This window comes from Netta rufina (genome assembly GCF_964035555.1).
Source record: "Netta rufina genome assembly, chromosome: 16".
In the NCBI taxonomy this organism is placed as follows: domain Eukaryota; kingdom Metazoa; phylum Chordata; class Aves; order Anseriformes; family Anatidae; genus Netta; species Netta rufina.
Window position 1 is genome coordinate 15,796,166 of NC_140140.1, and position 26,958 is coordinate 15,823,123.

Sequence of the window (26,958 nt, forward strand, 5' to 3'; positions counted from 1 at the left end):
CGTGGCCCTGCAGGCCCTCGATGCCCCGCGTGGCCTCCGTAGCACTGCAGCCACGGGTCCGAGGGGCTCCCCCGGGCGGCGGGAGGCCTGGCTCGGTTCCTCCCCGGGGGCGGGAGGCCCGGCTGCCTCGGCTCGCGTGGCAGGGAGCTTGCTGCGTCCCGGCGGCTCCACGAGCACAGCTGGGCTCACAACGGAGCAGCCCCCGCTCCTACCGGGCAGGTTCTCGCGGCACAGCCCCGGCACCGCCGCGCTCGGTGCCGCCGGGCGGGCGCCCCGGGCACTGCCGAGCCCGCAGAGGGCGGCCGCGGGCCCCGAGAGGCGCCTGGCCGAGAGACCCGCCCCCCAGCAGCTGATTGGCTGCCTCAGGACATCACTCAAAGCACTCCCCCTCCGGATTGGTTAAACTTCATATCCCGGTGCATTATGGGAGTTGTAGTTTGCTTCCGGTTTTCCGCATACTACCCTGTGGGTTTGGGCCCTACGTTTCCCGTCACCCTCCGCGCGGCGGGCCGGCACATCCGGGTCCTCCCGCAGCCTGGCGGCGGATCGCCCAATCAGCGCGCGGCGAGGCCGTGCGGCGGGCGCTGATTGGCTGGTTCGGACGGCTGAGCCCCGTTTGAAATCCGTTAACGGCGGCGGGCGGGGGCGCCGCGCAGGGAGGCCGCGGCGCTGAGGTGAGTGGCGGCCGGGGGGGGGCCCGGCGGGGCCGGGGCGGCTTCGGCACCTCTGGGAACCTCGGGAAGGGGCTCCCTTGGCCTCCGGTTGGCTCCCCCCGCTCCCCGGTGCTGTCCCGGTCCGGTCCCGGTGCCCCGGTCGCTGCCCCCGTTGGTCCCGGGCCCTGTTCCGGGCTCAGGCCTCGGTACCGCGGCCCCCAGGCCTCGATTTCGGCCCTGCCGCCGGCTGGACCGGGACTGGGAGCGCCCCGGTGGTGAGGGAGGGACGGGGCCGGGAGCCCCGGTGGTTCCCCGTGGGGTCCCTGAGCTGGGCCGGTGGGGCCGAGGCGAGCCCCGGGACCGGGAACGGAGGCCTCGGGCGAGCGCGGAGCCCCAGTGCCGGTAATAACGAGCCGAGGCTGCACCGGCTGGAGGCAGCCTGCGGTGCCCGGTAGAGCCCCCTGCCCTGCGCCTTTAGAGCTCGGTGCGCCCGGGGAGGTGTCGGGGGTGTTCGTTGTGGGCTGGGGGGGGGTAAAGGCTGCTCGTGGGGAGCTGCAGCGCCGGCTCCTGGCTCCTCTCGTCGCTCCTCCTTTGTTGTAGGAAAAGTTGGTGGCTCAGGGTGGTCCGGGGAGCGCTGCGAGCTCCTCTCCTGCCTGGGTGTTTTAGGTCTGACAGCCTGGGTTTGGGCACTGCAGGGTGGGGTGGGAGCCTTGTACCTGGGGTGATGAATTTAGCATCGGTTCTGTGCTGCGGAAACATCAGTTTGAGCGCTGGGAGAGAAGAAAAAGAGAAGAAAGAGAAGCTGCAGATCCTGAATGGTTACAAGCATTCGCTTAACCCCACTGGGGAAGAAGCGAGGCTGCTGCTGGCGTCGTGCAGGAGAAGCTCACGTGGCAGCTTCGGGGTGGGATAGCTTCCACGAGGCTTTGGCAGGGCCGTGTCTCCGGAGAGGCAGCCTGCAGCCCTTCATAACAGGCCTCTTTGTGTATCAGCCAGCAAAAAGCACCTGGGAGCTTCGGATCATCCGCTCTGTGCGAGGGGAGGAAAGGCTGGTGCTGCAGGAGGGCGGAGAAGCTGCTGGGCTGAACTAAACGAGCTGCCTTGGTGCAGCATCCCTCGCTCACACGGCAGGCAGTGTCAGGAGGCAGTGGGATTGCTGCAGCAGGGCGTTGTGCAGCTCCCTCGGCCCTGAGGGACCTTCTCTTGGTCACTCTTGCTCGTTCCTCTTGGGTCTCCAGGCACGCAGTTCCCCTGGCTTCAGCTCCATCTCCTGACAGAACTCAGGATGTCCTTTTTGTGCTATTTTTTCCCCTTTCCAAACCTGGTAGGCTTTATAAATAACATCTGTAGCTCGTGAAGCTCCTGCAGAACGTGGTGGTGCGGTGGTTGACCAGGGGCACATCCAATTACACTGCAAGAACAGCTCTTCCCTTCTTCCCTCAGTCCCTTGCTGTTCCCCCAACACTGATCTTCTTTGTACTCCCCTCCAGACATCAATTTTCTTCCCCTGCAGCTCTGCTTCCTCTCTGACACGAGGGCTGGGAGGCTCCTTTGTCCCCAGCAGTGCTGTCACAGTTTCTTGATGACCGCCAGGCTGCTGCTCTAAAGTAAGAGGCTCTTTTGGTTAGCTCATAACCGTGCTGAAGCGTTCCCTCACCACGTGCTTGGTGCCGAGTTCCTCGTGTTGCAGCTAGGCCAGGACTGTGCTGGGTCTTGTTGGAGTTGTTCCTCTCAGGCCTTGTCCAGCTGAGATGTTTTTGGCAGGAATTTGGCTACTGCATCGAAACAAAGAGGCCGAGCAGACCTGGGTGGAATCACGTCAGTGTTTTCAAGCTCATTTGGATTGGAGCGAGGTGTGAAGTTATTCCAAAACGCCTCCTGTGCCCGCTGTTGGATCAGGCTTATTCTGGGCTAGGAATGCTCGTCCCAGTTCAGCTCAATCCTTGCTCAAAGCCAACTGACCTAAACCAGGCCAAGGCACTCCTCTGGAACGTGCCGGGGAGTTACTCAAAGGAAACTCTCTGTGTGGGGCACCCGGGGCTGGGCACTGCCCAAGGGGCTGTGTCTGTGGCCGCTTTCTTCACGTTAATTTGGGCTTTTCTTAAAGCCAGGGGACCTGATGCTGCCTCCTCCGAGCTCCTCTTGGTCCAGCTGCACCCGGCTGGGCGCTGAGCCCGCTGCAGGAGGGGGCCGTGGGCTCCCTGCTCTGTGAGTGCTGGTGTCAACACGAGAGGTGAGGGATGTGGGGAGCAGGGTTCCCTTCCTCACTGCATGGTTTAATGCAGGATTTCCTATTAATTTCCTAATAATTTCCTATTAATGAGGAGAAATGTTTGCACCTGGCTTCCCATGGAAGAGCCCTGCAGCGGAGGGCAGAGTTTTGCCTCCTGCCTTCAAAGCAAAGACTGAGATGTTGGTGATCCTGCCATCGAATTACAATCAGGTGGTTTTGAATGCGTTAAGGCAGCAGACCGTGAGCTGAACTTGGCCAAGTCTTTTTTTTTTATGTCAGGCTCCGTAGCAGTGAGTGTATCAGCAATAAATCACCGGCTGAGCACTGAGCTGCCTCCCAGCCCCCTGCTGCTTCCCAGCGATTCTCCTTCCCCGCAGGAGCTGGGGGACAGGTAAGGAGGTGCAGAGGGGATGCTGTGAGTTCCTCTGGCTGAAGCAGGCTGTGGGGTTCATTCAGGATAACTCCCACCACCCCACAAGCGACGTGCTGTGTGGAAGCGTGCTCCTGCTGATTTCGTGGCCGCCTCCTCAGCCCAGTCCGAGGGGCTCAGCAGCAGACATCCCTCCTGGGCTGCCCAGGGCAGGACGGGGGCTTTACACGCTGAGAACTTGGAGTGGTTTGGGTGACGTGAAGCGGTTTCAGCTCTGCAGCAGCGATACGAGGCGCTGTGAAACACGACGCCTGGAGCTCGGCTTGGCGGGCTGGCTGGGCAGGGCGAGGGCAGAATGCAGATGACGCATTTGATTTTAAAAAAAGTGGATGGTGTTGACAGAAACCTTATCTTGATTGAGGGTGCTAGGAAAGCATCCGATTCCAGCCGTGTCTTGAGCTCGCTTGCGGTTGGTTTTGGCTCTGATTCTTCTGTTTGCCTTCTCTGGGTCTTGCCCTGCCATCTTCAGCCATGTGGATGATGCTGGTGTGGTGGCCTTCTGCCCCCACCAGCAGCACTGCTGGGCTGGGGCTCCGGGGACTTCTGCAGGGCCCTTCAGGAGGTAGGGCTGACGGCTGGAACCAGCAGTAGTGCCTCCCAAACGCTGCTTGGATTTACTCCTAAACATGTTCTTATTTACAGAGCACGCCGTCCAAATTGACCCATGCTCTGCCTGGACCCATGGCAGAGATCTCAGACTTGGTGGATCACAAATGTGCTGCTTTAGAGTTGTTTAAACTCAAAAAAGCAGCGTCCAGGTGATCTCCCATGGGAGAGTTGTATAATGTCCTCCTGGGCTCTGCCTTGCAGCTGCGTGAGGCATCCCGAAAACACCTTTGCAGGAAGGTTTTGTTGCAGTTTGCAGATTTATAACGGAGCTGCTGGCTTTGTTCCTGTTCCCTTGTGTTTAATAGCACCTGTTGACACAGGGATTCCTTCTGCTGTCAGTGCTCCACTAATTAACTGCAGAGACTGTTCTTGACACTCCCGCAGCACGCGGTTTGTTTATAGCCTGGCCGCCCTCTCGGGGCAGTGCCCGGGGACTCGCCAAGCACCCCGTGCTGCTGCCTTCCTGCTGCTGGTAACAATGCTACGCAGAACTCTTTTGTTTTGGAAAGGGATATTCTCCTCAGAGGAGCGTGCTGGTGTTATTAGTTCTTGTTTGTAGCCCTCTGAGGGAGAACGAGCTTCGCAGTGCTCTGGAATTGTCGGGCGCTTGCTCTATAAATCTGGGCTGTAACAGTAAGAACTCCTCTTTGCTGCGTGCCCTCGGGGAGGGAAGGGCAAATCAGTCACTTGGAAAGGTTTTGTGTTTTGCTTCCTTCTGAAAATGCACTTCTAGCACCTACAGGCACAAAGGAAGCCTTTGAGATGTGGCCTTTTGAGGGTTTTGAACCTGCATTGCTTGTGAGCCCTTCCAAAGGCTGTGAATCCTCCTGTGGTACAGGAGAACGTGCCAAAGACTGACTCGGTGTCTGTCTCTAGAAACAACGGAGAGGGAAAGAGGTGGAGAACGGGGTGGGTGGCTGACACCTCTGCTGGGGTTTGGTGCAGCAGCTCACCAGTGCTCGTTCTCTGAAGGACTAACGGTGCGAGCGGAGGACTCCCAGGGACAGCGTGGAGGCGAAGATGTCTCACCCAGAGTCTCGCTATTCCTTCGACGTCCCAAACCCTTGCATCAACTTCGCGACGTTGAGCGAGGACGACGGCTACAATGCAGACTCCTGGTTTGGTAAGTTGTCTGCAGCTCCTCGCTTTGACTTCTCTTTGGTCGAGAGCTTGGCTTCTGTGCCAGTGGATTAGTCAAATCGTTGACTGCATCATTCATCGTGCTTGGGTTTTGGTTCTGTATTTAAACTTTGATTGTGATCTGTAATTTGATGGATGGCTTCGTTAACAATACCTCTGGATGCCGTTACGATGTTATAAACTCTTTCCTTGCAGACCAACAAGCAAACCTGGAGAATATCCCTCCTGCAGAAAATCAGGCCAAGATCTTGCAGAGCAGCCCTACTTTGTCAAAGCCTGATACTGTTTGTTCTTCTGCCACATCACAAGAAATAACAATGGGTAAGCTGGCAGTGGATGGGTAGGAGGGGGTAAACTTGACTTGGTTTTCACTAGGGTAGTGAAAAGGCCTCAGTCTGGCTCTTTTGGGACCATCTTATAGTGTTGTCCAGCAAAGGTCCCTTGCAGCTTCATGTTAGCACATGGCTCTGCGTATATCTGAGCTGACCTCTGTCACTTTTCAGCTGAAAACTGTGGTGAAGAGGATGATAAGGCAGAAAACGTGCAGTCCAACGTGGTTCCTCAGAATATTGCTGGGTCCCTGACAAGCTGGAGAGCTGCTGCTCCTGCAAAGGCATCTCAAAGGTGAAATACTGGTGTTCACTTTGTCTGCGGGTTGGTGGTGTAACTAAGCAGGTCCTCGCTCTCAGTGTGTGCAGTTCCAGCTGTTTTGGGGTCATCCTAAAGGACTGGAGCTCCCCAGCACTGGTCATGTATTGGTACAGCTGAGCCGCTTGCTAATCAGGAGGGGCAATCTCGAGGGGTGGAAATGTAATGCAGCGTCTCACATACTTCTCAAATGAGACTTGGTAGCACTGGGAGCTTCTGGAATGTGAGGATATCTGAAACTGGAGCTGAAGCGGCTTATAAAGTTTCCTTGTTTATATCTGAGTAGGGCAGAACTCATTCTTGATATGAATGCAAGGGGCTCTCTACACTCACACACCAAAGAACATTAAGCTTGTGGATTGTAAAGCTGAAGTAACTCGTGCTGCATTTGGATTTTTAGGTTAAGCACACAGCTCGCATAGAGCACGTTGGGGCTGGATAATGCTGTGGCAGTGTTGCACTGATTGTGCCCTCTCAGACCCCGTGGGAAGGCTAAACTCCATTTTCTGTTCCACTCCAGAGCGGGCAGGAGACCAGTTACGAAGCAGAGAAGAACACAGCAGCGCAAACAGCCAGCACGGGTCAAAGCGGACAAAAATGCTACTGCATTGGCTAACAAGGAAGAGGTTCCACCCCTGAAAAAAATGAGAATGTATGTCAGAGCCCTTCTGTTGGGGGCTGAGGAGGGGGATACCACCCTTTCTTTTGAAAGGCTTTCCATTTTGCTGAAGGGTTCTCACAGAGGACGGTGCGGAAGGTTTAGAGGCAGCTGACCTCATCCTGATTCCAGATACTGGTTTTATAAACGAGAGAAAGTGGCTGTAAGAGATGAAGGCAGTGCTCTGTGTGGAGGTGTGAATGGAACAGGCTTGGGTTTCTGAAGCTTCTTATTACATACTCAGTGTCTGTCAGCTAGCTTAAATCAGGCTTAACTTGTCCATCAGGAGGTCATCAGGAGGAGTTGCAGCTAAAACATTTCTCAAACTAGCTTGACCACTAAGATATTGTACAGTGATAAGCTTAAGGTCAGGAATTTTATTTAAAAAAGGCAATCTTTCAAATACTGTTGTACGTGGATGAACTATAGTATTCCTACCCTCTGAGGAAAAAGCTGAAGTTCCCAAACTCAGCAATTAATCTTCCCTTCTACAGCCATAGCGTACCAGGGAAAGCTAGACGATCCTTGCCTGGGCCCGTGGCGAGGTAAGGCCAGTCTGGCATACCTTAGAACTCACCAGGTGTTGGGATGTTATGCACGGTGGTGAGAGCTGCAGGTGAGCTTTCACTTAGAGCACAGCAGTTGAGTGATTTGTTGTAATTTCATACCCTAGCTCTGGCAGCAAAGAGAAGCTGACAGAAGCATCCCCAAAGAAAGAGCTGTTGCATCCTCCTGACCGTTCCCCAGGAAGAGGGAAAAGCAAACTGACCATGCCCTCCACACCAACGATGTTAAAGTAAGTACCTTTTTGGTGACTGAAGCTTGTCTCTGCTGGTGGTGGGTGCTTTAGCTGACAGCCCTGACTAGAATGTTTTCCATGTCAATTTAGCATGTGATGGTGTTGTGTTTAGTAAACACTAAGTCAAGGCAACAATATTAGGATGAAATGTACTTCAACTTGTGCAAAGAAGAACTTTTCCTCTTGATTTGAGGAAAAAGTTCTCCTCTCTGACTAAGCATGCATACAACAACTGGATATGTAGGACAGCCATTACTGCCAGCTTCCCTGAGGAAACAAAATCCCAACAGATCTTTTCTGAGGAATATATTTTTATAAAGTGATGCTTCTGCAGTGAAGTCAGAAACAAGCATGTTCTTATACGCCAATAAGCAGTGAAGCAGGAAGGCACATCTCAGTCCTTAATGTGCTTCTGCAGGAGGACCAATCTTGCTGGCAAGCTGAAGAGTACAGAAGAGCAGGAGTTGGAAAAGATGCAGCAGTTGCAGCGGGAGGTTATGGAGCTGCGGAAGAAGAACGAGGAGTCCCTGAAAGCAGCTATTGCTGGAGCAGGTGAGCTCTTCTAATGTAGACCTGCCAATAAACTGCCTGAAAGTAGTTTTATTTTGTCATGTCTTAAAATATTATAGATGAGTTCTCCAGAAACTGCTGGAGTTATTAGAAATAAATGCCTCTTTTCCCCAAAGTCCTCCCCTGATCCTACTCTAAAACACTTCCAGAACTTACCTGCTCTTTCTTCCCTAGGACAACCTGTGAAGAGAACTGTTGGTCAAGTAACAAAGCCAATTGACTTTCACTTCTGCACGGATAATAGAATTAAACAACATGGGGAAAGCCAGCCTGAGAATGAGTACAAGGAAGTGGATTTTGCAGCAGTGCTGAGGAAGCACCCTTCTTCTCCGGTAAGAACCAGTATTGCCAGCAGTCAGCTGACTGATTCTTCACACCACCACCTTTCTCCTTTAGCACGTGCTGCTGGCAGCCCTCTTAGCTGCTAGGTACATGAGAGAGGCGAGTGTTGTGCATATGTAACTTAGATTACTGCGTGTCTGCTCTGCCACAAGATACTAAAGGACACTTCTGGGGAAAAAAACAGTCTCTTTAATGTCAGATCTACTGGTCACCACACATGCTTCATTCTGTCTTCTACCTCATACAGTTTCTTGATAGGACTAGTCACGTGCAAGTTCAGACAGTTGAGTCACATCTATCTAATGTGAAGCATTGCCTTCTTTTTATGGTGAAGGGACGGATATTGTGTATTAGTGAGGAAAGGAAGTGTTATCGAAGCATCCTTCTGTTAAATGGCCATAATGACTTTTTTTTGTTTCCAGGCGCGACTGCCAAAGGGACCCACTGTCCCCAAACCCTTCAATCTGTCCCAAGGAAACAAACGAAAACTTGAAGAAACCACGTCAGAATATGTGTCGCTTGCTGAGCAGGTCGAAGCATTCCAGAGACGCACACCCTCTCGTTACCATCTGAGGAGCAGGAAATCTGAGGAAGGTGAGCAGTCTCAGCTACGTCCAGCCAGCAAGCTATCTACAGAGGTGGTAGTAGAAAAAGATGCTTTGGTTGCTGTGCTGAGCAAATAATCTGTCTGTTACAGACCTTGCCATTAACTGCTCGTCTTTGTACCTTGAATTTCTAGGCCTGGTCTCAAGAAAGCCAGTGAAGGCTCGGCTTACAAACCCTAAAACACCACTGCTTCAAACAAAGCATCGCTTCAGACCTGTCACCTGCAAGAGCGCAGCGGAACTGGAAGCAGAGGAAATAGAGAAAATTCAACAGTAAGTAAAGGTTGACTCTAGTCTCCTAAGAATTGCACTGCACTGCAAATAACATCTGAAATGCCGCTTCTCAGGAACATTAACAAGAGCTGCACACAATGCAACACAACTGCTTCTGTACCTGACTCTTGCTGTCCTATATTGTGAGAAGCCAGTAGCTAGAAGCTGTATCTTGCCACATAAAATGCTTAGGTGACTCTCCCTATTATTCCTGCGTAGGTACAAATTCAAAGCACGAGAGCTTGATCACAAAATCTTAGAGAGTGGACCAGTCCTGCCCAAGAAACCCCCTGTGAAGGAGCTCACGCAGCCTGTTGGCTTTGATTTGGAAATAGAGAAGAGGATTCAGGAGCGTGAGAGTAAGAAGCAGCAGGAAGAAGAGCACTTCGAATTCCATTCCAGGCCATGTCCAACTAAAATCCTGGAGGATGTTGTGGTAAGAAGTTCAGTAATGCCCAGGAATTCAGACTAAGGTGGCAATTAGCTTCAAAATGTCCTTAGCTATATTGCATTAGGTATTTAACTTCCAGTAAATGTTGTCTGTCATCAGATAAGAACTGCAGTTTGTACCTACTGCTATATCAGATGGTTTCTCTGCATTTCTTGTTGACTTGGGTTGACCGCTTACTGACTTTTCTGAACAGGGTGTTCCGGAGAAGAAGGTGCTTCCAGTTACAGTCCCCAAGTCTCCTGTCTTTGCATCGAAAAGCAGAACCCGAACATCTAACAGAGATGAAGAGAAGGTAATTGTTGTGAGCATGCTGTAGTCGAGCCTTTCTCTCCCACCAAGGTGACTGCCTCAGCCAGTCCTGCATTTGCCAGCTGGGTGTGGTGCTCTGCTTTGGCTAACCCCTGCCCTCCTGTTGGGCATTTCCCCACTGGTCACCTTCCTCTGTGCCATTCCCTGCGAAAGACTTAGCTGCTGCTTCTTGCTTTGCAAAAATGAATTCTCTAATAACATAACTCTTTAAAACATGAGGCCGCTGACCAGGCAGAGGCGTTGCTGCTACAAATGAGGGAAGTAAACCCTGTTTAGGCCTCTAGATGATAAAAAGGACACTGGCCTTCTCTGCTTGTTGCTGAGAAGGGCAGATGTTGCACATGACCTTCCTTACCTCAGTCACTCTAGCACCCTAAAGGTAGGGTGCAGGATTCAGAACACTTCATGCTTTTCTTCCCTTCCCTCTTGTGAAGAGGAGGCTAAAGAATTAGTCTAATTTTGGTTGAGTACTAGAAGTAGTAGCCCTTTAGAAAGAGAAACATCTTGTCTCTGGTTCGGGTTGCCTGTAATTTATTGGTACTTGGTAGGATACTGCAAGAAGATGGTGTTTTACTGATGCTGTTATGACTATTTTACAGGAATTCTAGTCTTTGTGGTAGGAATTGTAGTCTTTTTCTGCAAAAATCTGAAGTGTAGTGCTGTGTGTCAGATCCTAACACCAATATCTCCTTAGGAAAAGGAAGCAATGCCTGTGATCAAAGCTAACCCTATGCCACATTACGGAGTGCCCTTCAAACCTAAAATGCCAGAACAGAGGCACGTGGAAGTTTGCCCTTTCTCTTTTGATTCCCGTGACAGAGAGAGGCTAATACAAAAAGAGAAAAAAATAGAAGAATTGCAGAAGGAAGAGGTAAGAGCTTAAAATTACCTTGTATTCCACTCCTTAAGTGGAAAGGGTGTTGCAGGACTTGCCTTCTGCTGTTGGCTGTTAAGCACCCAAAGCTTCGTGCCTTTGAGGAAATGGCAAGGAACTCTTCAAGCTCTTTCTTTCAGGTGCCAAAGTTCAAGGCGCTGCCTCTGCCTTATTTTGACCGTGTTAAGCTGCCAGAAAAGAAGGTCAAAACCCCAACTCAGCCTGAACCATTCCATCTACAGATTGATGAACGGGGAGCTGCTAAGCTACAGAGCTGGAAACAGCAGGTAGGGTAACGAAGATAACAGGTATGAACAGACTTAACATAGCTAGTTGAGCTCAACTGCAGCAAGAGTCCTGCTCGAGTTTAATTAGGATCTGTCAGGCAAGAATTAATGCATTGTTTTGTCTTTAGTATTTACTATGCTAATATTTTCTATGTGACTGACTTGGTCAGAAATCAAACTGGCTTTTCCAGTGTCAGGAGAGCTGAATTCTGGGTGGGGGAAGATGTTTTTTTTTCTGTTATGCCTGGCACTTGATGGCTTTCCTTCTCATGCAGCTTAAAGAAGACTTGAAAAGGCAGAAGGAGGCAGCATGTTTTAAAGCTCGCCCCAACGTGGTGGTGCACCAGGAGCCTTTTGTGCCTAAAAAGGAAAATAAGCCAGTGTCAGGTAGAGTTACAGTACTTGCTACACGGGCTTGGTTGATAACTCGGAACTGATGTCACAAAATGATGCTTAGAGTTGCTGACACCTTTACCAGCACAGCCAGCACTGCTGTGCACTTAATCAACTAATTCCCTACCAGCTTGTATCCCCAGGGAGTGGAAGGGTTTCCTCTCCACTGCCCCCCTGTCCTGCACTACCACAGCAGCTGTATTTAACAGCTATGCTACAATTGGCAGATGATTGATGTGCGCTAGCTTGGGATAAGGGTATATAATATGCAAGGAGCTCCCTGTAGAGACAGATGGTATTTCTGCAGCAGCTGTCAGTCTCTTTCTCCCATTTGTAATAAGATGAAGGCATCTCCAGCTTAGTTTGTGTGGAGCTAGCTAAAAACTTGTTTGTACTAACAATTGTGTGCTTACTCCCTCCTATGAGGACACCCGTGGCAAGGGTAACATCTGCATTAACACTGCTCGCATTTGGCCGTAAGCTTTTCTTTTCCCCCAGAACCCCAACTGTGTCTACTAACCGCTCTTACGAGGTGAAGCGCTCCAGAGTGAGGCTTCCATTTGACGCTAGTAGTGCTCTGCTTTACCTGACCGCCTTTGCACCAATGTTATCCCCTCTATTTCTAACCTTAGAGAGCCTTTCTGGTTCTGTAGTTCCTGAAAGTTTTGAGCTGGCAACAGAAAAAAGAGCTAAGGAGCGACAGGAATTTGAAAAACGATTGGCAAACATAGAAGCCAGAAGGGAGAGACTTCAAGAAGAGGCCAGACAGCGAGAAGAAGAGCGTGAAAAGGAAGAAGTTGCTAAGCTAAGACAAGAACTGGTAAGTGAGCTATTTCTAAACAGGGACCCAAAGGGATGTGTGAATGTACTAAGTGAGCTAATGTCAACGTTGAGCTGCTTTTAAGACGGTATTCTCAAGTTTCCCTGTCACAAGCTGACTCCTTGCTAATGTCATAGCAGTTCTTTTTTTTAAAAAAAAAAAAAAAAAAAAAAACTCTGAAAATCATCAGCTGCCTCCTCAGCTGTAAACACCTAGCTGTTGGAGCAGAATAATGCTTGTAAAACCCACAACCCCTAAGTGTCCTGTGAGCTCCTTGTGGCTCACTCCAGTGCCTGGGGCAGAGCGGTGGTCTTGCAGATGGATGTCTGCCTGCATCCTACCTGCATGTTTCAGCTTTGTCTCAACTGCAGCCATGTGTCTCATTTTGTCCTTGGTTTTCCCAGGTCCACAAGGCAAACCCCATACGCAGATACCGCAACGTAGAAGTGAAGGCCAGCGACCAGCCGCTAACGATGCCGAAGTCTCCAAACTTTTCAGATAGGTTCCGCTGCTGATGTGCATCCCTGTGATAGCAGGAGGGAGAGCACATCCTGCTCCACACTCTTGACAGGCAGAGAGGGAACAGTTGTTTTTAGTGACTTCTCAGTCTCAACTCTTACACTTGGCTCCGTTATTGTTATATTGGGTGGTTTAACTCCAGCTGAGACAGGTGGCTGAGGCACAGCATCCAGGGAGTGCCATACAGTCTCCAAGGCCTCATTTCACATCTAGACACCTTGGTCTCTAAAGACTAAACTAGGTTTTTGATATTGTGTACAAACATAGTGTGCTTAAACTAAATAAAAATTCATAATCTGATTGCTGTCTATTGATAGCACATTGAATCCCTTTACTGCAAAAGAGGCTTTTGTAAAGGGCACTCTGAAGCTATAGGGATGTGCACATCTGGAAGAGCTGCCTTCTCTGTACATTGAAGCTTTGACTTCACATTTGTCTCTTAGGCATTTAGTGTATATATCAAGTTTGAGTTGTGTTGAGTACCTTGAGGCTTCCCCAAGCCAGCATGTTGCAGGTCTGTCTTGTTGGTGTTCAGATGAATGCTAAGATTAATCTTGCCCACACTTTAAAGTAGTTCCCTGTGTATATTAGAGCATTAAACCTTCAGCTATTTTTACAGCTGAAGTCATTCTATTTGGGGAATCAGTTAACTGGCAAATGACTGTTTGCTGCCTCCCTGGCTCGTGCTAGCACAATTACCCTGGCTAAAGATGCATTGTCTCCCAGCCAGTCTGGTGTGGCTAGCAGAGCTAAATATAGGTCAAATGCTCTAATGTGCTAGAGGGCAAAACTTCCAGTATTGTTAAAGAGGTGATCAAATCTAGATTAAACTTCATAAAGAATGATTTCTTCCCTTAGCATTGTAATAGGCTTTCGAGACTTGTAAGACTGTGCAGGCTTTTCCCTCATCTTCAGAGATGCAAAAGGCAGAAAGCCCTTTGCGAGCTAAATTGAAAGATGAACATTTACTGTACCTGAAGACTTCTTTTTGGCAGGAATTCCCCTGAAAAGTGAAATGCTGGGGGGCTACAGCAGCTGCAATCTACTGCCAGCAGTGAGAAAGTGTTTCGTAGGAGCATATTAAACTCTAGCTCTTCTAATGGAAGGTTTCCCTGCCCGTGGCAGGGGGATTGGAGCTAGGTGATCTATAAGGTCCCTTCCAACTCAAACCGTTCTATGATATTCTATGAAAGAACACCAGCCTCAAAAAGGAGGAAAAGAAAATGTAAAGCTTAAGGACGTGAGGATTCTTGTTTGGTTGTGTAGTTTTAAGTGCTGTGCAGGTAGGGAGCGAGTGACTAAGGAACTCAAGACCAAGGGATTTTGTATAAGCATGTCAGTACTAAAAAGTGAGTGATGGTGGAGCAGCAGAGCTGCTTCAAAGCGGTGAGCTAAAAGGCAAGGCTCCTTCTAGCCTAAGCTTTAGCTTTTCCTTCTCTCCTGAGGACCTTCTTATGTATGTGACAGAATTGAGCCTGAAAGATTGACTTAGTTGTACAGAATGGCTTAAGTCATTTGTTTTTTTTTTACTGACTTTGCCAATAGCCCCATGTTGCTGAACTGAGGGTAGCTTTGTCAGAGTGATGCTGTCAACAGCCTGGCCAAAGAGGCTGTCACAAGTAGCTACTGACAGCCCTGCTGGCATACAGCTTACCAGAATGACAGGAGCAAGAAGAACTTGTAAGTATCCTTCTCCTGATGGAAACTGCTCAGATTTGTGTGGATCTGACCAAAGGTGTGTGGATTTTTTTCTCAGTCTGCCTTAAACTTGTTGCTGTCTCAGTGGAGCTATTCCATCTGATCTGCTAGACAGAGAAATTGGGACCTTGAATGTGCAGTCAAGGAAACTTCTGCAGCCTTAAATGCCAGTTCCTGCGAAGCAGGCCGTGTGTGGGCAGCAGGAGCTGTAAATATTCATGGCAAGGCAGAGGAAAGCCTGAATGCTGCTGAGCTGTGGAAGAATGTACAGGCAAGCAAGATAACGAGGCTGCTGAGCTGGAGCAGATATCGACCTGTGAATGATGGAGCAACTGGATTTCTGTGATGGCCTTACATGGCTCCTGCCTCAGCCTTGAGGAAGGGTTCATATGCCTGATAGCTTGTCAGTTTTTTTTTCCAGCTATAGCATTGGGTCTAATAAAAGATATTACCTCTTCTTGCAGCCACGGCCTCTTATATTCCCCATACACTGCAAACTTGGTGATAGAGGGCCTCAAGGGGCCATCCCGTGTGGGGCTTCTGGCAGGGCTGGCGGCAGTCACCCCGCAGCTTCTTGCAAGCTGGGTGGTGTGTGCTTAGTGTAAGCTGCCCTCTGGACCTGGGGGGAAGCATTGTCTTGCTTCTTAAAACTGCTTTAATGTAGGAAACGTGTAAATAAAGGGTGTCTTGGAGCTGAATGTCAGTCACAAAGGGGTTTGGTTAAGGCTTCAAGAAAGAAATGGGCAGATGACAGCTTGTCCCACGAGAGTGGAAGTGGGGGAATCAAGTTACAGCAACGGAGCAGTAGATCAGGATTTAACCAAGCTCTAGCACGTGCCTTTAGCGTTGGGGTAGGATGACAAAGTGGTGTAAAATCTGTGTTCTTTCCGTGTGTGTTTTGTAACTTTGGATTTTGTAACTTTTGTTTTTTAAATATTTGTTTGTTTTTTTTTTTTTAAATGTATTCAAAACTCGCCACCAAGGCCTGCTCATAAAGCTGATGAGCGGGACCAGGTATAATCAAGTAGAACTTCACACCCAGCTTCACTTCTACTATAAACTCTGCTCTTCTTCTAAGTTCTGTTTCTGTGAAGTAATTTGCTGAACTCAGACCAGAACAGGAGTTAAGCCGCGATATTTCCTGGACTTCATCTTGAAGAGTGGCTGTGAACTGGAAGCTGTTAGCTGGTGAAGGAGTTTGTTATTAAAAGCCTTGATTACACTCTCAGAGCCTCGGTTCTCATTCACTTCTCCGCGGGGGTACCTTGGGGACTGTTGGCACTGGCCTGCTGGGTGCAAACAAGCCGTGCCTGGCACCAGAGGTGCCCTGCCCCTCTGCAGAGTGGTTGCAGGACTCACTCCTGCTCTTTCCATCCCCGTGGGTCTGTGCTTGGTACATCCTGGGGCTGCTGCGTTGCTCCGGGAAGGTTTTCTTTTGCCTGCTGGGACTTTCCCCATCACCTTGCTTGTGCCTGGCACCCAGGATCACCGCTCGCCCAGGGAAGTCCGGAGTGCTGATGGAAGCAGTTAAGCCCTTGACCGCGTGTCTGGGTTGGCCCCGCGGGGCTGGGGCACCCGGCTTGTGTTACAGCGTGTGGCCGGGGCTCAGGTGGGGCCGTCGCCGCTCGATTTAGCCGAGGTGTTGAGTTTCCTGGAGCACGGACGGGCCTTGGCCCGGCACGGAGCCTTCCTTACCCATGAAAAAGCGTAAAGGTTAAAGTGTGCTGCTGCAGTTGTGACAACCACGTAGCTAGGGAACGGGCGTGCTTGATGCCGAGCCAGCTCGCCCCAGGACAGCCTGTTTTCCAGCTGCAGGCAACGCAGGCTCTGGCTCGAGCTGCTGAATGGGGAGGGAAAACACCCCCCAGCCGGGGAAACCTGCGTGGTGCCTGGTTTGCTTCCGTGCTCCGCGGGGCTCTGGAGCTCTGGGCTGGTCATCCGGGGGCTTTTTGAGGCAGCGTGTCCCAAATCCTGGTGTGCAAAATCCTGGTGTGCAGGCTCTTTCTTGTGAGAGGATTATCTTCGTCCAGCTCCTTTCCCTTTGCCTGCAAATGTTTTTCCCTTAAGAGCACCAAACCACCTCTTCCTTCAGCCTCCTTTAAAAGAACGCTTTTAGGGTTTAGAAGAGCCCTTTTTGGCTTCCCAGCTCTGCTGTGCCTGCTCTCAGAGCTCTGCATCCTCACCTGGTCCTCAGGCAGCTTCTTCACAAGAGTTTAAGACCAAAAGCAGCAGAGGAAAGCCTGCTGGTCTCCAGGGGGTGCTCTCGGTGGCTTTTGGCACTCCCAGGGCTCACAGCACCCGCTGCTCCCTCACTGAGGACTGGATGCTCTTTCTTACCACGAGGGCAGGGAGGAGAAGGCTGGCAAAATGCTGGTGAAATGATGGAGAGGTGGCCCCCAGGTGCCTGGTGTGAAGGAGCCCTTCCTTCCCTGAGAGCCCTGCGTGGCACGGATCCGAGTTGCGGGGGGTGCCCAGGGGCTGTTCGGGAGCCCCAGGCTGCATCCTACAGAGCAACCCCTGCTGCTGGCGGTGTGAGCATGGAGGGAGATGCCAGAGCTGCTGTGTTTGCCTTCAGAACCAGCCGGGCTCCACGGGGAAGCAGCTCCAGCCCCACATTTCACCCACATTTCATTTTCTCCTTGGCTTAAACCTCACCCTGGGCTCCTTGCGCGGCGGGACTGAGCCCCTGCAGGGGCTGTGGCCGCTCCTGGGGGGAGCAGGGAGGAAAATCCCTTGGGAGCAGGCGGAGAGGGGCTCATCCAGCAGCACAACTGGGGCAGGGCACGGCAGCACCAGCTCCTTCCCGAGCCTTCCTGCAGCCCCCAGCAAGCGCCACATCTCTCCCGTGCAGGATGCGTGCCCAGCCTGGGGCTTTGGAGGCTTCCCAGCGGGGCTGCTCTTCCCTTCCCGAGTCCCTGTGCTGCTCAGATGATGGAGGTAGGTAATAAGTTTTTTTTTTTTTTTTAAAAAAAAGAGCCTCCGTTGTACAAAGCAGCTGGTTCTGCTCACAGCCGGAGCACAAAGGAAAAGGTTACGGCAGGGATGGGGCCCTGCCAGGAGCATTCCCAGGGCCCAGCCCTGACAGCGGGGCCGGTTTGGAGGCAGCAATAGCAACAAGCCCCGGCCCTCCAGGTTTGTTCTCGCAGATAATCACTTCCTTAGGCTATTGCCAGCGCTTTTCCTCCCAGCCGAGCACCTTGCTGGGGTCGTGCAGCTGCTGGAGCAGGGCTGTGGCTTCACCCCGTCCCCACTGCTGCGTCTCACCCCAACCCAGGACCACACGGGCTGGGGACACCGTGGTGAAGCACCTCGGGCACCTCCCTGCCCTACCCAGGGCTCCGCATCCCCCTCCAGGGCTGGGTGCAATGGGAAAAGGAACAGCCCCAGGGCTCCAGCCTGGCCCCTGGTTCCTCCGTTAAGCAGCACGGGGCCGGCTGGCAGCGGGGGGGGTGGGCAGCTCGGGCTTCACCTCTGGTTTTCCACCGCAGCTGGTTAGGAAAGAGGAATGGAACGGGTCCTTCCAAAGGTTGACCCTGGAGCTTTCCCCATCCAGGTTTGTATTTAAGGCTTTAACAAGCAGAAACCCCTGTGTAGCCGAGACCCCTTCCCGCAGGAGGCAGAGCTCAGCAGGAGCTCCGTCCCCCCTCGTTGCCCCCCATCATCACCCAAATCCCTTCCCCTGCTGTGCCTTGTGCTCTGTGGGGGCTCCCTGCACCCTCCCCGGGGTACCCTGGGGACGAGGTGGCCGTGGCTCCTGGCCACCCCGTGGGGGTCCCAGCCCAGCTCCGTCCCCGTGCCCTGCTCCGTGCTGAGCCCCAAACCGTGGTGGTGCCCCCGCTGTGGGGTTCAGGGGGAGGCGTTTGGCCGTGGCAGGGGATCCCCGCGGTGCTTTTGGCCCTGGGCAGTGCCCCCCAGGAGCAGGCGAGGAGCTGGAGGGCAGCCAGGAGCCGGGGGCAGCTCCGGGAGCAGATGCCTGACCCTGGGCACCCTGGGGCATCTCTGGTCCTGCTGTGGGCTTATCTCGCTGTTTTATTGCCCGTCACCGAGCCGAGAGCTCTGCTGTGTCCCCCCTCCCTCAAAGGAGCAACAGAGGCAGGCGGAGAGGGGCCGAGCCCTTCCTCCTGCGGGCTGCGCTGGCGTCCCCGTGGCCGCTGCGTGATAAATCGCTGTGCTGGGTTTTTAATAGTCGGTATTACCGGAGTGCTTTCACCCAGCGGGGCTGGCAGGGGAGGGCTGGGTCCTGTTACCCTGGGGTTCCTCCTGCTAAACCTCAAATGACCACCTCCACCCCCGGCAGGCAGAAACCCGAGAGAGACGCGCGGAGCCTGCGTGCCCTTGAGCAATGCTTTCCTCACCTTAAGTTTCACCGATTTAAAGTAAACAAGGCTCTGCTGGCTGGGGGCGTGAGGCAAAAAAAAATGGTGCAGCCTTTGGGGCTGAATCATCTCCAGGCCCCAAAACCCCTCTGTGCACCTCTGGCAGGGTCTCTCAGTGCCCATGTGCCTGCAGGCAGCCCAACCCACCCAGCAGCACCCCTGGGTCCTTTTTTCCTCTGCCTGATCCCCAAAATATTCATTCTGGTTCCCATTTCTGCCTCTCAGCTGGTTCCCAAGCGCAGCTGCAGCAGCGACAGGGGTTGGTGCCGCGGCTCCCTGCTGACATCCCTTCTGCTTTGGGTCCCCGGCAGCGCTGGCCGTGCCCACATGGCACTGGGGGAGCCGAAATTCCCCCTGGATCCGCTGCCCCTGGGGCTGTGCCACGCTGCTGGGGACAGCCCAGGCCCTGGGAACTGGGACCAGTGCGGGGCAGCCCGGTGCCCCCCAGCCATGCCGGTGAGCGGTGCCCGTGCCGGGGCAGCTCTGGCTCCGCTCGCCGCCTGTGCCGGCCGGCGGGAGCACGAGGAGTGGCGTGTCCTTTGAACGGGCTCCAGCAGCGACAGGTGCTGGGAAAGGCGACGCGGGACGGCTCCTGCTGGTGTAAAGGATACTCCTCTCTCCCTGCACTAATCCAGCTCCGTTACACCCAGTATAGAAGGGGCTGCTCCGGCCAGGCGCTGCCACAGCGCCGATGCTGCTCTCCTGACTGCCCTCTGCCCTGGGAACCCCAGGTAAATGGGGTTTTGGGGGGGGCTATGTGGGTGGGTAATGGGGTTCCTGCAGCCTTTGGGGTCCCTATAGCCACCGGTCCCATGCTGGGGGCAGTGGGGTGGCTCTGGGGACAGCCAAACCCCAAAGCCGGGGAGCTGAGGCTGTGGGGAGCGGGGACGGCTCAGCCTCACGCCGCTCCCTGCCTGCAGCTCTGAGCCCAGTAAAACCAGTAAGCGGCTGCCCCAGTGCCAGAACGGTTACCGGTGGGTTTGTTCCCAGGAGGGTCAGGATTACAGGGGCCAGGGCAGAGCCGCGGTGCTGGGCTGGGGGCTGCTGCTGCCGGCCTGGAGCTGTGCTGCCACACGGGCACCCATGGGTGCTGCCCGAACCCCTGCAGCCCCTCGGTGTGGGAGCTGCCGGGACCCCCCGGCAGACGGGGCCGTGCTCTGCCGGCAGCTCCTGGAGATGCTCCCCTCGCCCCCTCCCCGTGTGGCCACCCGGTGTCCCCTGTCCCCCCCCGGGGGGGACGCAGCCTGCGTTTGGCACCCCGGCCGTGCCGGCTGCCTGCGCGGTGCCGTGGCAGCGACAGGTGCCGGGGTCAGGCCATCGATCAGTCACTGCACAGCAAATATCGGGGCACAACGGGGCAGTGCATGGACCTGGGGGGGCACACGGGGCCCGTCCCTGTACCACCAGCGAGAAAACCCCCAGGGCGGAGGGATAGGAGCCCCCCCGGGACCCCCGCTGTGCCCGGAGCCTCCAGCTCGCCCCTTTTCTCCCGCAGGAGCCTCGCCGACCCGGGGCAGCCGCCTCCGGCCGCAGAGTGCCCATGGAGCAGGACGGCGTGGCGGGTGGCACGGCTGACACCGGGGGGGCTGGGAGCACGGCCACCCCCGGAGCTGAGCCCAGCACGACCCCTCCTGTCCCTGCCGCCCCCCCGGACACAGAGCCCCCAGCCCAGGCTCAGGGCGCAGGGCAGGAAGAGCCCGGGAAGGAGAAAGCTGCGGCTGCCGGGGCTCAGGGTGAGGGGGGAAAGGAGCCTGCCAAGGAGGAGCCCCCAGGAGGGGAGGCAAAGCCCTCGGAGGAAAAGGGTCTGGCTGCTGCTGGGGCTCGGGATGGAGGAAAGGAAGAGCCCGTGAAGGAGAAAGCCCAGCCTGGGGGAGAGCCCCAAGGGGGAACGGCAGAGCCCCCCGAGGGGAAGGAGCCGGCTGCTGCCCAGGCTGAGGGTGCAGGGAAGGGGGAGCCCCCCGAGGAGAGGGCTGAGGCTGCAGCAGAGCCGCAGGCAGGGGACGCGGCACAGCCTGCACAGGAGAAGGGTCCAGCAGGGGCTCAGGATGGAGGCAAGGAAGAGCCCACGAAGGAGAAAGCCGCCGGCGATCCAGAGGCTGAGGGTGGAGGAAAAGCAGAGCCCACACAGGAGGAGGCCCCGGCTGCGGCAAAGGCACGGGATGGGGAGAAGGCAGCAGAAAAGGTGGAGAAGAGCCCAGCTGCAAAAGCGGCTCAGGATGGAGGCAAAGAAGCTCCTGCGAAGGAGGAAGCCACAGCAGCTCCTGCGAAGGCTCAGGATGGAGGGGAGGAGGCTGCACAGGTGGAAAAACCCACGGCGGTGACAAAGGCTCAGGATGGAGGCAAAGAAGAGCCTCCCAAGGAAGACGCCGCGGCTGCTGCGAAGGAGGAACCACATCCTGCAAAGGCTCAGGATGGGGAGAAGGAAGACACGAAGGAGGAAAAAGCCCCAGAGGCAGCAACAACCCAGGATGGGAGCAAGGAGCCCACGAAAGAGGAGACCCCGGCCCCTGCAGAGGCTCAGGCTGAAGGGGACAAAGCGGGTGGTGCGGAGGAGAGCAGCAAACAGCAGCCACCCAGGGGCCCCGAGCCCTCGCGCCCGGCTCTGCTGCAGAGCCTGAGCTGCCCGGCCGCCTGCCAAAGGTACCCGGGGAAGGGTCCCTGGGGGCTGCCCAGCGAGCTGGAGCCCTCCTCGGAGGGGGTCCCACGGGGCAGAGGTGGGGGCCGGGCGCGGGGCTCGGGGCGCTGCTCACCTCCTGCTCCTGCTTCCAGGGAGGAGCAGCCCGGGTTGGAGGTGGCCGGGATGGAGATGATACCGGAGGAGACCGCGGTGGCACCGGCAACAGAAGGTTTGGGGGAGCCCACCCCGGCCCAGGGGGACCTGCGGCCCCCCGAGCAGCCTGACCCCGCGGGCAGCGCTGGCACCCCGCAGGAGAGGACATTGCCCGGTGCTGCGGGGCAGCCCCAGCCCGGTTCGGAGCCACCCGGGGACACCGAGCAGCCCGGCCCCGGTGCCGCGGGGCAGCCGTCCTCGACGGAGGCAGAGCCGCCCCCCAGCCCCTACCTCACCCCCGATTTTGGGAAGGAAGACCCTTTTGAGATACTGGGTAAGGCTGCGCCGCCCCCCAGCCCCCTGCTCTGGGCTCTGTCCTCAGCCCGGTGGCGGTTGCACCCCGGGACCACCTTCACGGGGCAGCAACCCCGGGGTCTGCCACGTCTCCGCCGCTGCCCTCCCGGGCCGCCAGCTCCTGCTCCTGGCTCGTGGCCCACCGGCAGCCTTCGAGCTCCGGTTTCACTGTAAACAGGGCTAAATGCGGCGTGTCCCCTCCCCAGGCTTCTCCCAGCCCAGCCTGGCACGCGTGGCGCTGCCCGGGGCTGCCCGGCGGGACGCGGAGCCTGTCCTGCCCCAGGACTGACAGCCGCCGCCTGGCCGCTGCCGAGGGACAGCGTGTCCCCTGTCCTGCACCGCCGTCCTTGGGGGTGCCAAGGGGGTCAAGGTGGAGGGTGCTGGGGGGGTCCCCTGAGGGGCCAGCTCCTGACAAAGTGGGGAGCGCGGGTGCAGGGGGGGTGCCCCGGAGCGGGGTCTGTCCTGGGGGGGTGAGCAGGGCACGGAGGGGGTGAGCGAAATGTGCAGCAGGGTGGCACGGAGGGGTGCCAAATGGGATGGTGGCCGCTGAGGGAGGCACGCAGCAGCGTGGCCTGGAGAGGGCGAGCATGACACGCGTGTTGGTGGCCCACGGGTGGCCACCAGGCACACGGCAGGGTGACACGCAGCAGGGCGATGCTGCGGGCAGTGCTGGGGGTGCCGGGCAGCTGCTGGGGACCCCTGACTTGCAGGAGGCACCGGGACGAGCTCCCAGCACGGGGCACCCTGGGGTGCCGGCAGCGGGGTCCCCCGGTGGACAGCTCCCCTCTCACCCCCTCCTCTCTCTCGGCAGACGATGTCCCCCCGCCGCCCGCGCCCTTCGCGCACCGCATCGTCACCCTGCGCTCGGCCAGCGTCAGCTCCCAGTTCAACCTCAGCTCCAAGGAGATCCTGGGGGGGTAAGGAGGGGTCCGGGCTGCGGGAGGGACCGAGGACGCCTGGCTCTACCCCAGCTCTGAGCAGCGAAGGGGTCCCCGGGGAGCCTCCAGCACCCAGCCCCTGCCTGCGGGGAGCTGCTGCCGTGGGTGCCGGGGTCCCCAGGTGGCCGCGGTGCCATCGACGCCTCCCCTGTTCCGCAGGGGCAAGTTCGGTGAAGTCCACACGTGCACCGAGAAGCAGACGGGGCTCAAGCTGGCTGCCAAAGTCATCAAGAAGCAGGGCGCCAAGGACAAGGTCTGACCGATGGGCGCGGGAGCAGGGGAATCTCGAGGGTGCCAAACCGGGGGGCTCCTCGCTGCCGTCCCCCCCTTCCCCAGGGGCTGTCACCCAGCCTGGCCCCGTGCCGGTGGCTCTGCCGGGGCTGACACCAACCCCCCGGTGGGGGCTGCTGCTGCAGGAGATGGTGCTGCTGGAGATCGACGTGATGAACCAGCTGAACCACAGGAACCTCATCCAGCTCTATGATGCCATCGAGACGCCCCGGGAGATCATCCTCTTCATGGAGTTGTGAGTGCCGGGGCTGCGCGGTGCGGGGCTCAGCACCCAGGCCAGGGGGGCTGCAGGAGGATGGGGTGGGGAGGGAACCCCCCGGGTGACCCGGGGACCCCCGTCCGTGCCCGTGCAGCATCGAGGGCGGCGAGCTCTTCGAGCGGATCGTCGACGACGACTACCACCTGACAGAGGTGGACTGCATGGTGTTCGTCCGGCAGATCTGCGAGGGCATCCGCTTCATGCACCACATGCGCGTCCTCCACCTCGACCTCAAGGTGCGGGGCCGGGGCGCTGGGGGCTCCCAATCTGCCGCAGGTCTTCACGGGGGGACGTCCCCTCTGGGCCCTCGCCCCGGGAGCTGGGCTCTGACTGGGGGGGTCCCTGTCCCCGCAGCCCGAGAACATCCTCTGCGTCGCTGCCACCGGGCACATGGTGAAGATCATCGACTTCGGGCTGGCTCGAAGGTGCCGTGCTCCCCCTCTCCCCGTGTCTTCGTCCTCCTGCTGTTCTGCTCCCACCTTCACCTCTGTGTGCGGGGAGCACGGGGCCGGCTGCTTGTGGTGGCAGCCAGCCTGTCACCCTGCCTCTGAACCCCCCGTCCCGGCCACAGGTACAACCCCCAGGAGAAGCTGAAAGTGAACTTTGGCACCCCCGAGTTCCTCTCCCCCGAGGTGGTCAACTACGAGCAGGTCTCCTACTCCACGGACATGTGGAGCATGGGCGTCATCACCTACATGCTGTACGTCGGGGTCCCTTCTGGGGACAGTCCCCGAGCCGGGTTAGCCCCGTGCAGGGGGAATTTGGGGTGCCCCAACCCAGGGCACCCCCTGCTCACCCGTCCCCCTCCGCTCCCCCAGCCTCAGCGGCCTCTCCCCTTTCTTGGGCGACAACGACACCGAGACGCTGAACAACGTCCTGGCTGCCAACTGGTACTTCGACGAGGAGACCTTCGAGAGCGTCTCCGACGAGGCCAAGGACTTTGTCTCAAACCTCATCATCAAAGAGAAAAGGTGCGACGCTGGGGGAGGCCGTGGTGGCCCCAGGGCGGGCACCTTCCATCCGTGCGCTCTTGGCTCTGCCCAGCCCGTGCATTCCACGTGCAGCCCCTTGTGCTGGGGCCAGCTGTGTCCCCAAAACCCTGCCCTGGCCTCTGGCTGTCCCCAATCACAGCCCCTTGTCCCTGCAGGGCCACTGGCCACGAGTGAGATTTGCTGGACCGCTCATGGTCCCTCCTTGTCCCACCGGTCCCCGGGCACATCCTTAGGGCTGACGGCCAGGGCACAGGTTTCTGGGGTTGGGGGGCTCTTGGATGGCACCAGAAGGGGTCAGAGGGGGGAAAGGGGCTGCGGGGGGACCCGTGGTGACCCGCTGGCCTCTCGCCCCCAGCGGCCGGATGAGCGCGGGGCAGTGCCTGCAGCATCCCTGGCTCAACAACCTGGCGGAGAAGGCGAAGCGCTGCAACCGCCGCCTCAAGTCCCAGGTGCTGCTCAAGAAATACGTCATGCGGCGGCGCTGGAAGGTGCGTGGGGTGGGATGGGATGGGATGGGATGGAACAGGACAGGGGTCAACACCTCCCCGCTCTGCTGTCTGGGGGAGTTTGGGTGCCCCCTGGGTGGGATCTCCCCAAACATCGGTGCCTTTTTGACTCTCCTGAGCCCATCCCAGGAGCGCATTTTAGTGGCAGAAGTGGCGTCGGGATGGAGGGGAGGGAAGCTCCTGGGGCTGGTGTTAGCCCTGCCCCAGGAATCTCCCCTGAAAGCTGGTGCAGGGGGAGCCCTGGGCGGCTGCCAGCTCCCCGGCCCAGCTCCTGAAGCAGCTCTGGGAGTGCCGCCGGGTTCAGCCTCGAGGTCTGCAGCCGGACTCGTGCCTCTCCTCTTGTCTTTTACAGAAAAACTTCATCGGGGTGTGTGCTGCCAACCGCTTCAAGAAGATCACCAGCTCGGGGTCGCTGACGGCGCTGGGCGTCTGAGCGTGGGCCGGGGGCTGAGCACCGTGAGCCCAGAGGAACCGCTCGGAGAGGGGGCTCGGGGGCTGCTGAGCCCCATCCCGGGGCCGTGCCAGGGCCTCACCCCTGGCCAGGAGCAGGATCTGGGCAGGGGCAGCCCCGCAGGCACCGCGCAGCCCCAGCTCTGCTCATCAGCTGGCAGCTCCAGCCCCCGCTGCGCCTCGCCACGAAGCCACCGCCTCGCTCCTGCCCCTGCGGCCGCTGCTCTGCCCCGGCACCGGGCACCGGGGGGGCTGCTGGAGACCCAGACCCCCGCGGGCTCCTCACCCACAGCCACCTTTTGTGGGCTCTCAGGGCTTGAGCCACCCCCGTCCCCAGCGAGCCGATGCTCCCCCCTGCATTTCCACGGACTGCGAGGTGGTTTCCACGCTCGTTCCCGGCACGGCAGCACCACGTAGCAGCGCTCCCCGGCCCGCAGCAACGCTCCCCGCTCACGCTGCTCCTCTGGGACTTCAGAGCAGCCCGACGCCAGCGCTGCTGCCGGCCCTGCACGCTCACAGCCACACGGGCACGAGGTTGGCACGCTCTGCTTGGAGACACCGCAGCTCTCGGTTCCCGAGGTGTCCACCTGCCCTGCGCGGTGCCGGGCTCTGCTCCGATGGAGGGAGCAGGTTTGTGGCACAGGGAGGGGGGGCGGAAGGCAGGTGCGGACCCGGACACCCCCCCTGGGGGACTTGGCGCAGGGTCCGGGGCCGTGGCATCGCCTCCCCGCCGCGCGGAAGCTGGAGCCGGGAGGGCGGCGCGCACAGGAAGGGAGGAAGCGCCGAGCACGTTTCCAGGAGCGTCCCCAGCTGGGAGCCAGCGAGCGAAGAAGGAGGCTTTGTGTGCTCCTCCTCACCCCTGCCCTCCGCTCTGCCAGCGGGGGAGCGGCGCAGCCTCTCCTTCGCGCGTTTCCCCCCCCCCACCTCCCCGTTTTCTCAGCCAGATAAAGGCGAGCAGCCCTAATGCAGACCAGCTGGGCTGCGCTCCCCCCCCTCCCCTGCTCCTGGCAGGATTGCTTCAGCGCTGACCACCAACACACAGGAACTGCCGGCCGCCAGCGGGGCCGTGCCGGGGCCGCCGTGTGCCGGGGCAGCGGGTGCTGCGCCCGCTCCTCGCCCAGCCCTCGCCCCCTCTCCCCGTGGCTCTGCGTTCCCCCGAGCCCCCCTCCTCGCAGCACGGCCAGGGGATGGTGGCCCCCAGCTTTGCAGCCTCCAGCCTTGCCCTGTGCTGGCTGGCACCGGGCTCCGACCCCAGCTTTGGTTTTGTGCCGTGGAGTGAGGGCTGTGCACGCTGCGGGGCTGCCGGTGCCCTCCGTGGCTGCTGCAGAGCCCTTGGTGCTTGGCCCGGGGCAGGGATGGGGGCGGAAAGCAGCCCCCCAGCCCCGCTGGTGGCAGCAGGTGGATGTGGCTTTGGGCTCGGCGCCCCAACCCCTGCCCGGGCTCGCAGCATGGCTTGCAGGGCCCTGCCCGCGCGCTCGGCTTCTTGTAAATAAATGTACAGGTCTGAGAGCAGCCCCGCGCCCTGGGCACCGGCTGGGGGGGGGGGGCATTAAACCCCTGGGGGTGTGCATCTGGCAGCTGGGAGCTGAGGGCTGCAGCTCAACACGGGGCTGGGAGGCTGAAAGGGGGATCGGGTGGGCGGATGGATGGATGGAGGAGAGGATGGGTGGATGGACAGAAGGACAGAGGTGTCCTCACGGCTGCAGCACCG

The 26,958-nt window shown here is 57.2% G+C and overlaps 2 protein-coding genes across 4 annotated transcripts; both read left to right on the forward strand.

Moving 5' to 3' along the window:
- Window positions 1–4,945: 4,945 nt before the first annotated feature.
- Window positions 4,946–15,416, forward strand: TPX2 (TPX2 microtubule nucleation factor; the record flags this gene model as incomplete). Of its 3 annotated transcripts, none has more annotated exons than XM_084296797.1 (16): window positions 4,946–5,048; window positions 5,261–5,386; window positions 5,569–5,689; window positions 6,234–6,365; window positions 7,045–7,167; window positions 7,589–7,722; window positions 7,915–8,072; window positions 8,505–8,676; window positions 8,822–8,960; window positions 9,180–9,396; window positions 9,605–9,703; window positions 10,415–10,591; window positions 10,735–10,881; window positions 11,157–11,268; window positions 11,907–12,094; window positions 12,499–15,416. In XM_084296797.1, the coding sequence occupies 16 exons, from the start codon at window positions 4,946–4,948 to the stop codon at window positions 12,607–12,609; spliced, it is 2,259 nt and encodes a 752-aa protein (XP_084152923.1). In that variant the 3' UTR covers window positions 12,610–15,416. The 3 variants fall into 3 exon arrangements, with proteins under 3 accessions (XP_084152923.1, XP_084152925.1, XP_084152924.1); XM_084296799.1 differs by having other exon boundaries at window positions 11,928–12,094; XM_084296798.1 differs by having other exon boundaries at window positions 7,054–7,167.
- A 3,870-nt stretch (window positions 15,417–19,286) lies between these two features.
- On the forward strand, window positions 19,287–26,759 carry MYLK2 (myosin light chain kinase 2). The gene is made up of 12 exons (XM_084296734.1): window positions 19,287–19,418; window positions 20,183–21,327; window positions 21,457–21,791; window positions 22,623–22,728; window positions 22,909–23,002; window positions 23,166–23,275; window positions 23,394–23,535; window positions 23,654–23,724; window positions 23,871–23,999; window positions 24,118–24,270; window positions 24,647–24,779; window positions 25,150–26,759. The coding sequence occupies exons 2-12, from the start codon at window positions 20,228–20,230 to the stop codon at window positions 25,228–25,230; spliced, it is 2,454 nt and encodes an 817-aa protein (XP_084152860.1). The 5' UTR covers window positions 19,287–19,418; window positions 20,183–20,227; the 3' UTR covers window positions 25,231–26,759.
- The last annotated feature ends 199 nt before the right edge of the window (window positions 26,760–26,958 follow it).

Excerpts from the sequence above, each read along its gene's own strand:
- MYLK2 (XM_084296734.1), top strand. The coding sequence starts at position 20,228 with ATGGAGCAGGACGGCGTGGCGGGTGGCACGGCTGACACCGGGGGGGCT. Across the intron at positions 23,725-23,870 it reads GACTTCGGGCTGGCTCGAAG|GTACAACCCCCAGGAGAAGC; the intron begins GTGCCGTGCTCC and ends TCCCGGCCACAG. Across the intron at positions 24,271-24,646 it reads CTCATCATCAAAGAGAAAAG|CGGCCGGATGAGCGCGGGGC; the intron begins GTGCGACGCTGG and ends TCTCGCCCCCAG.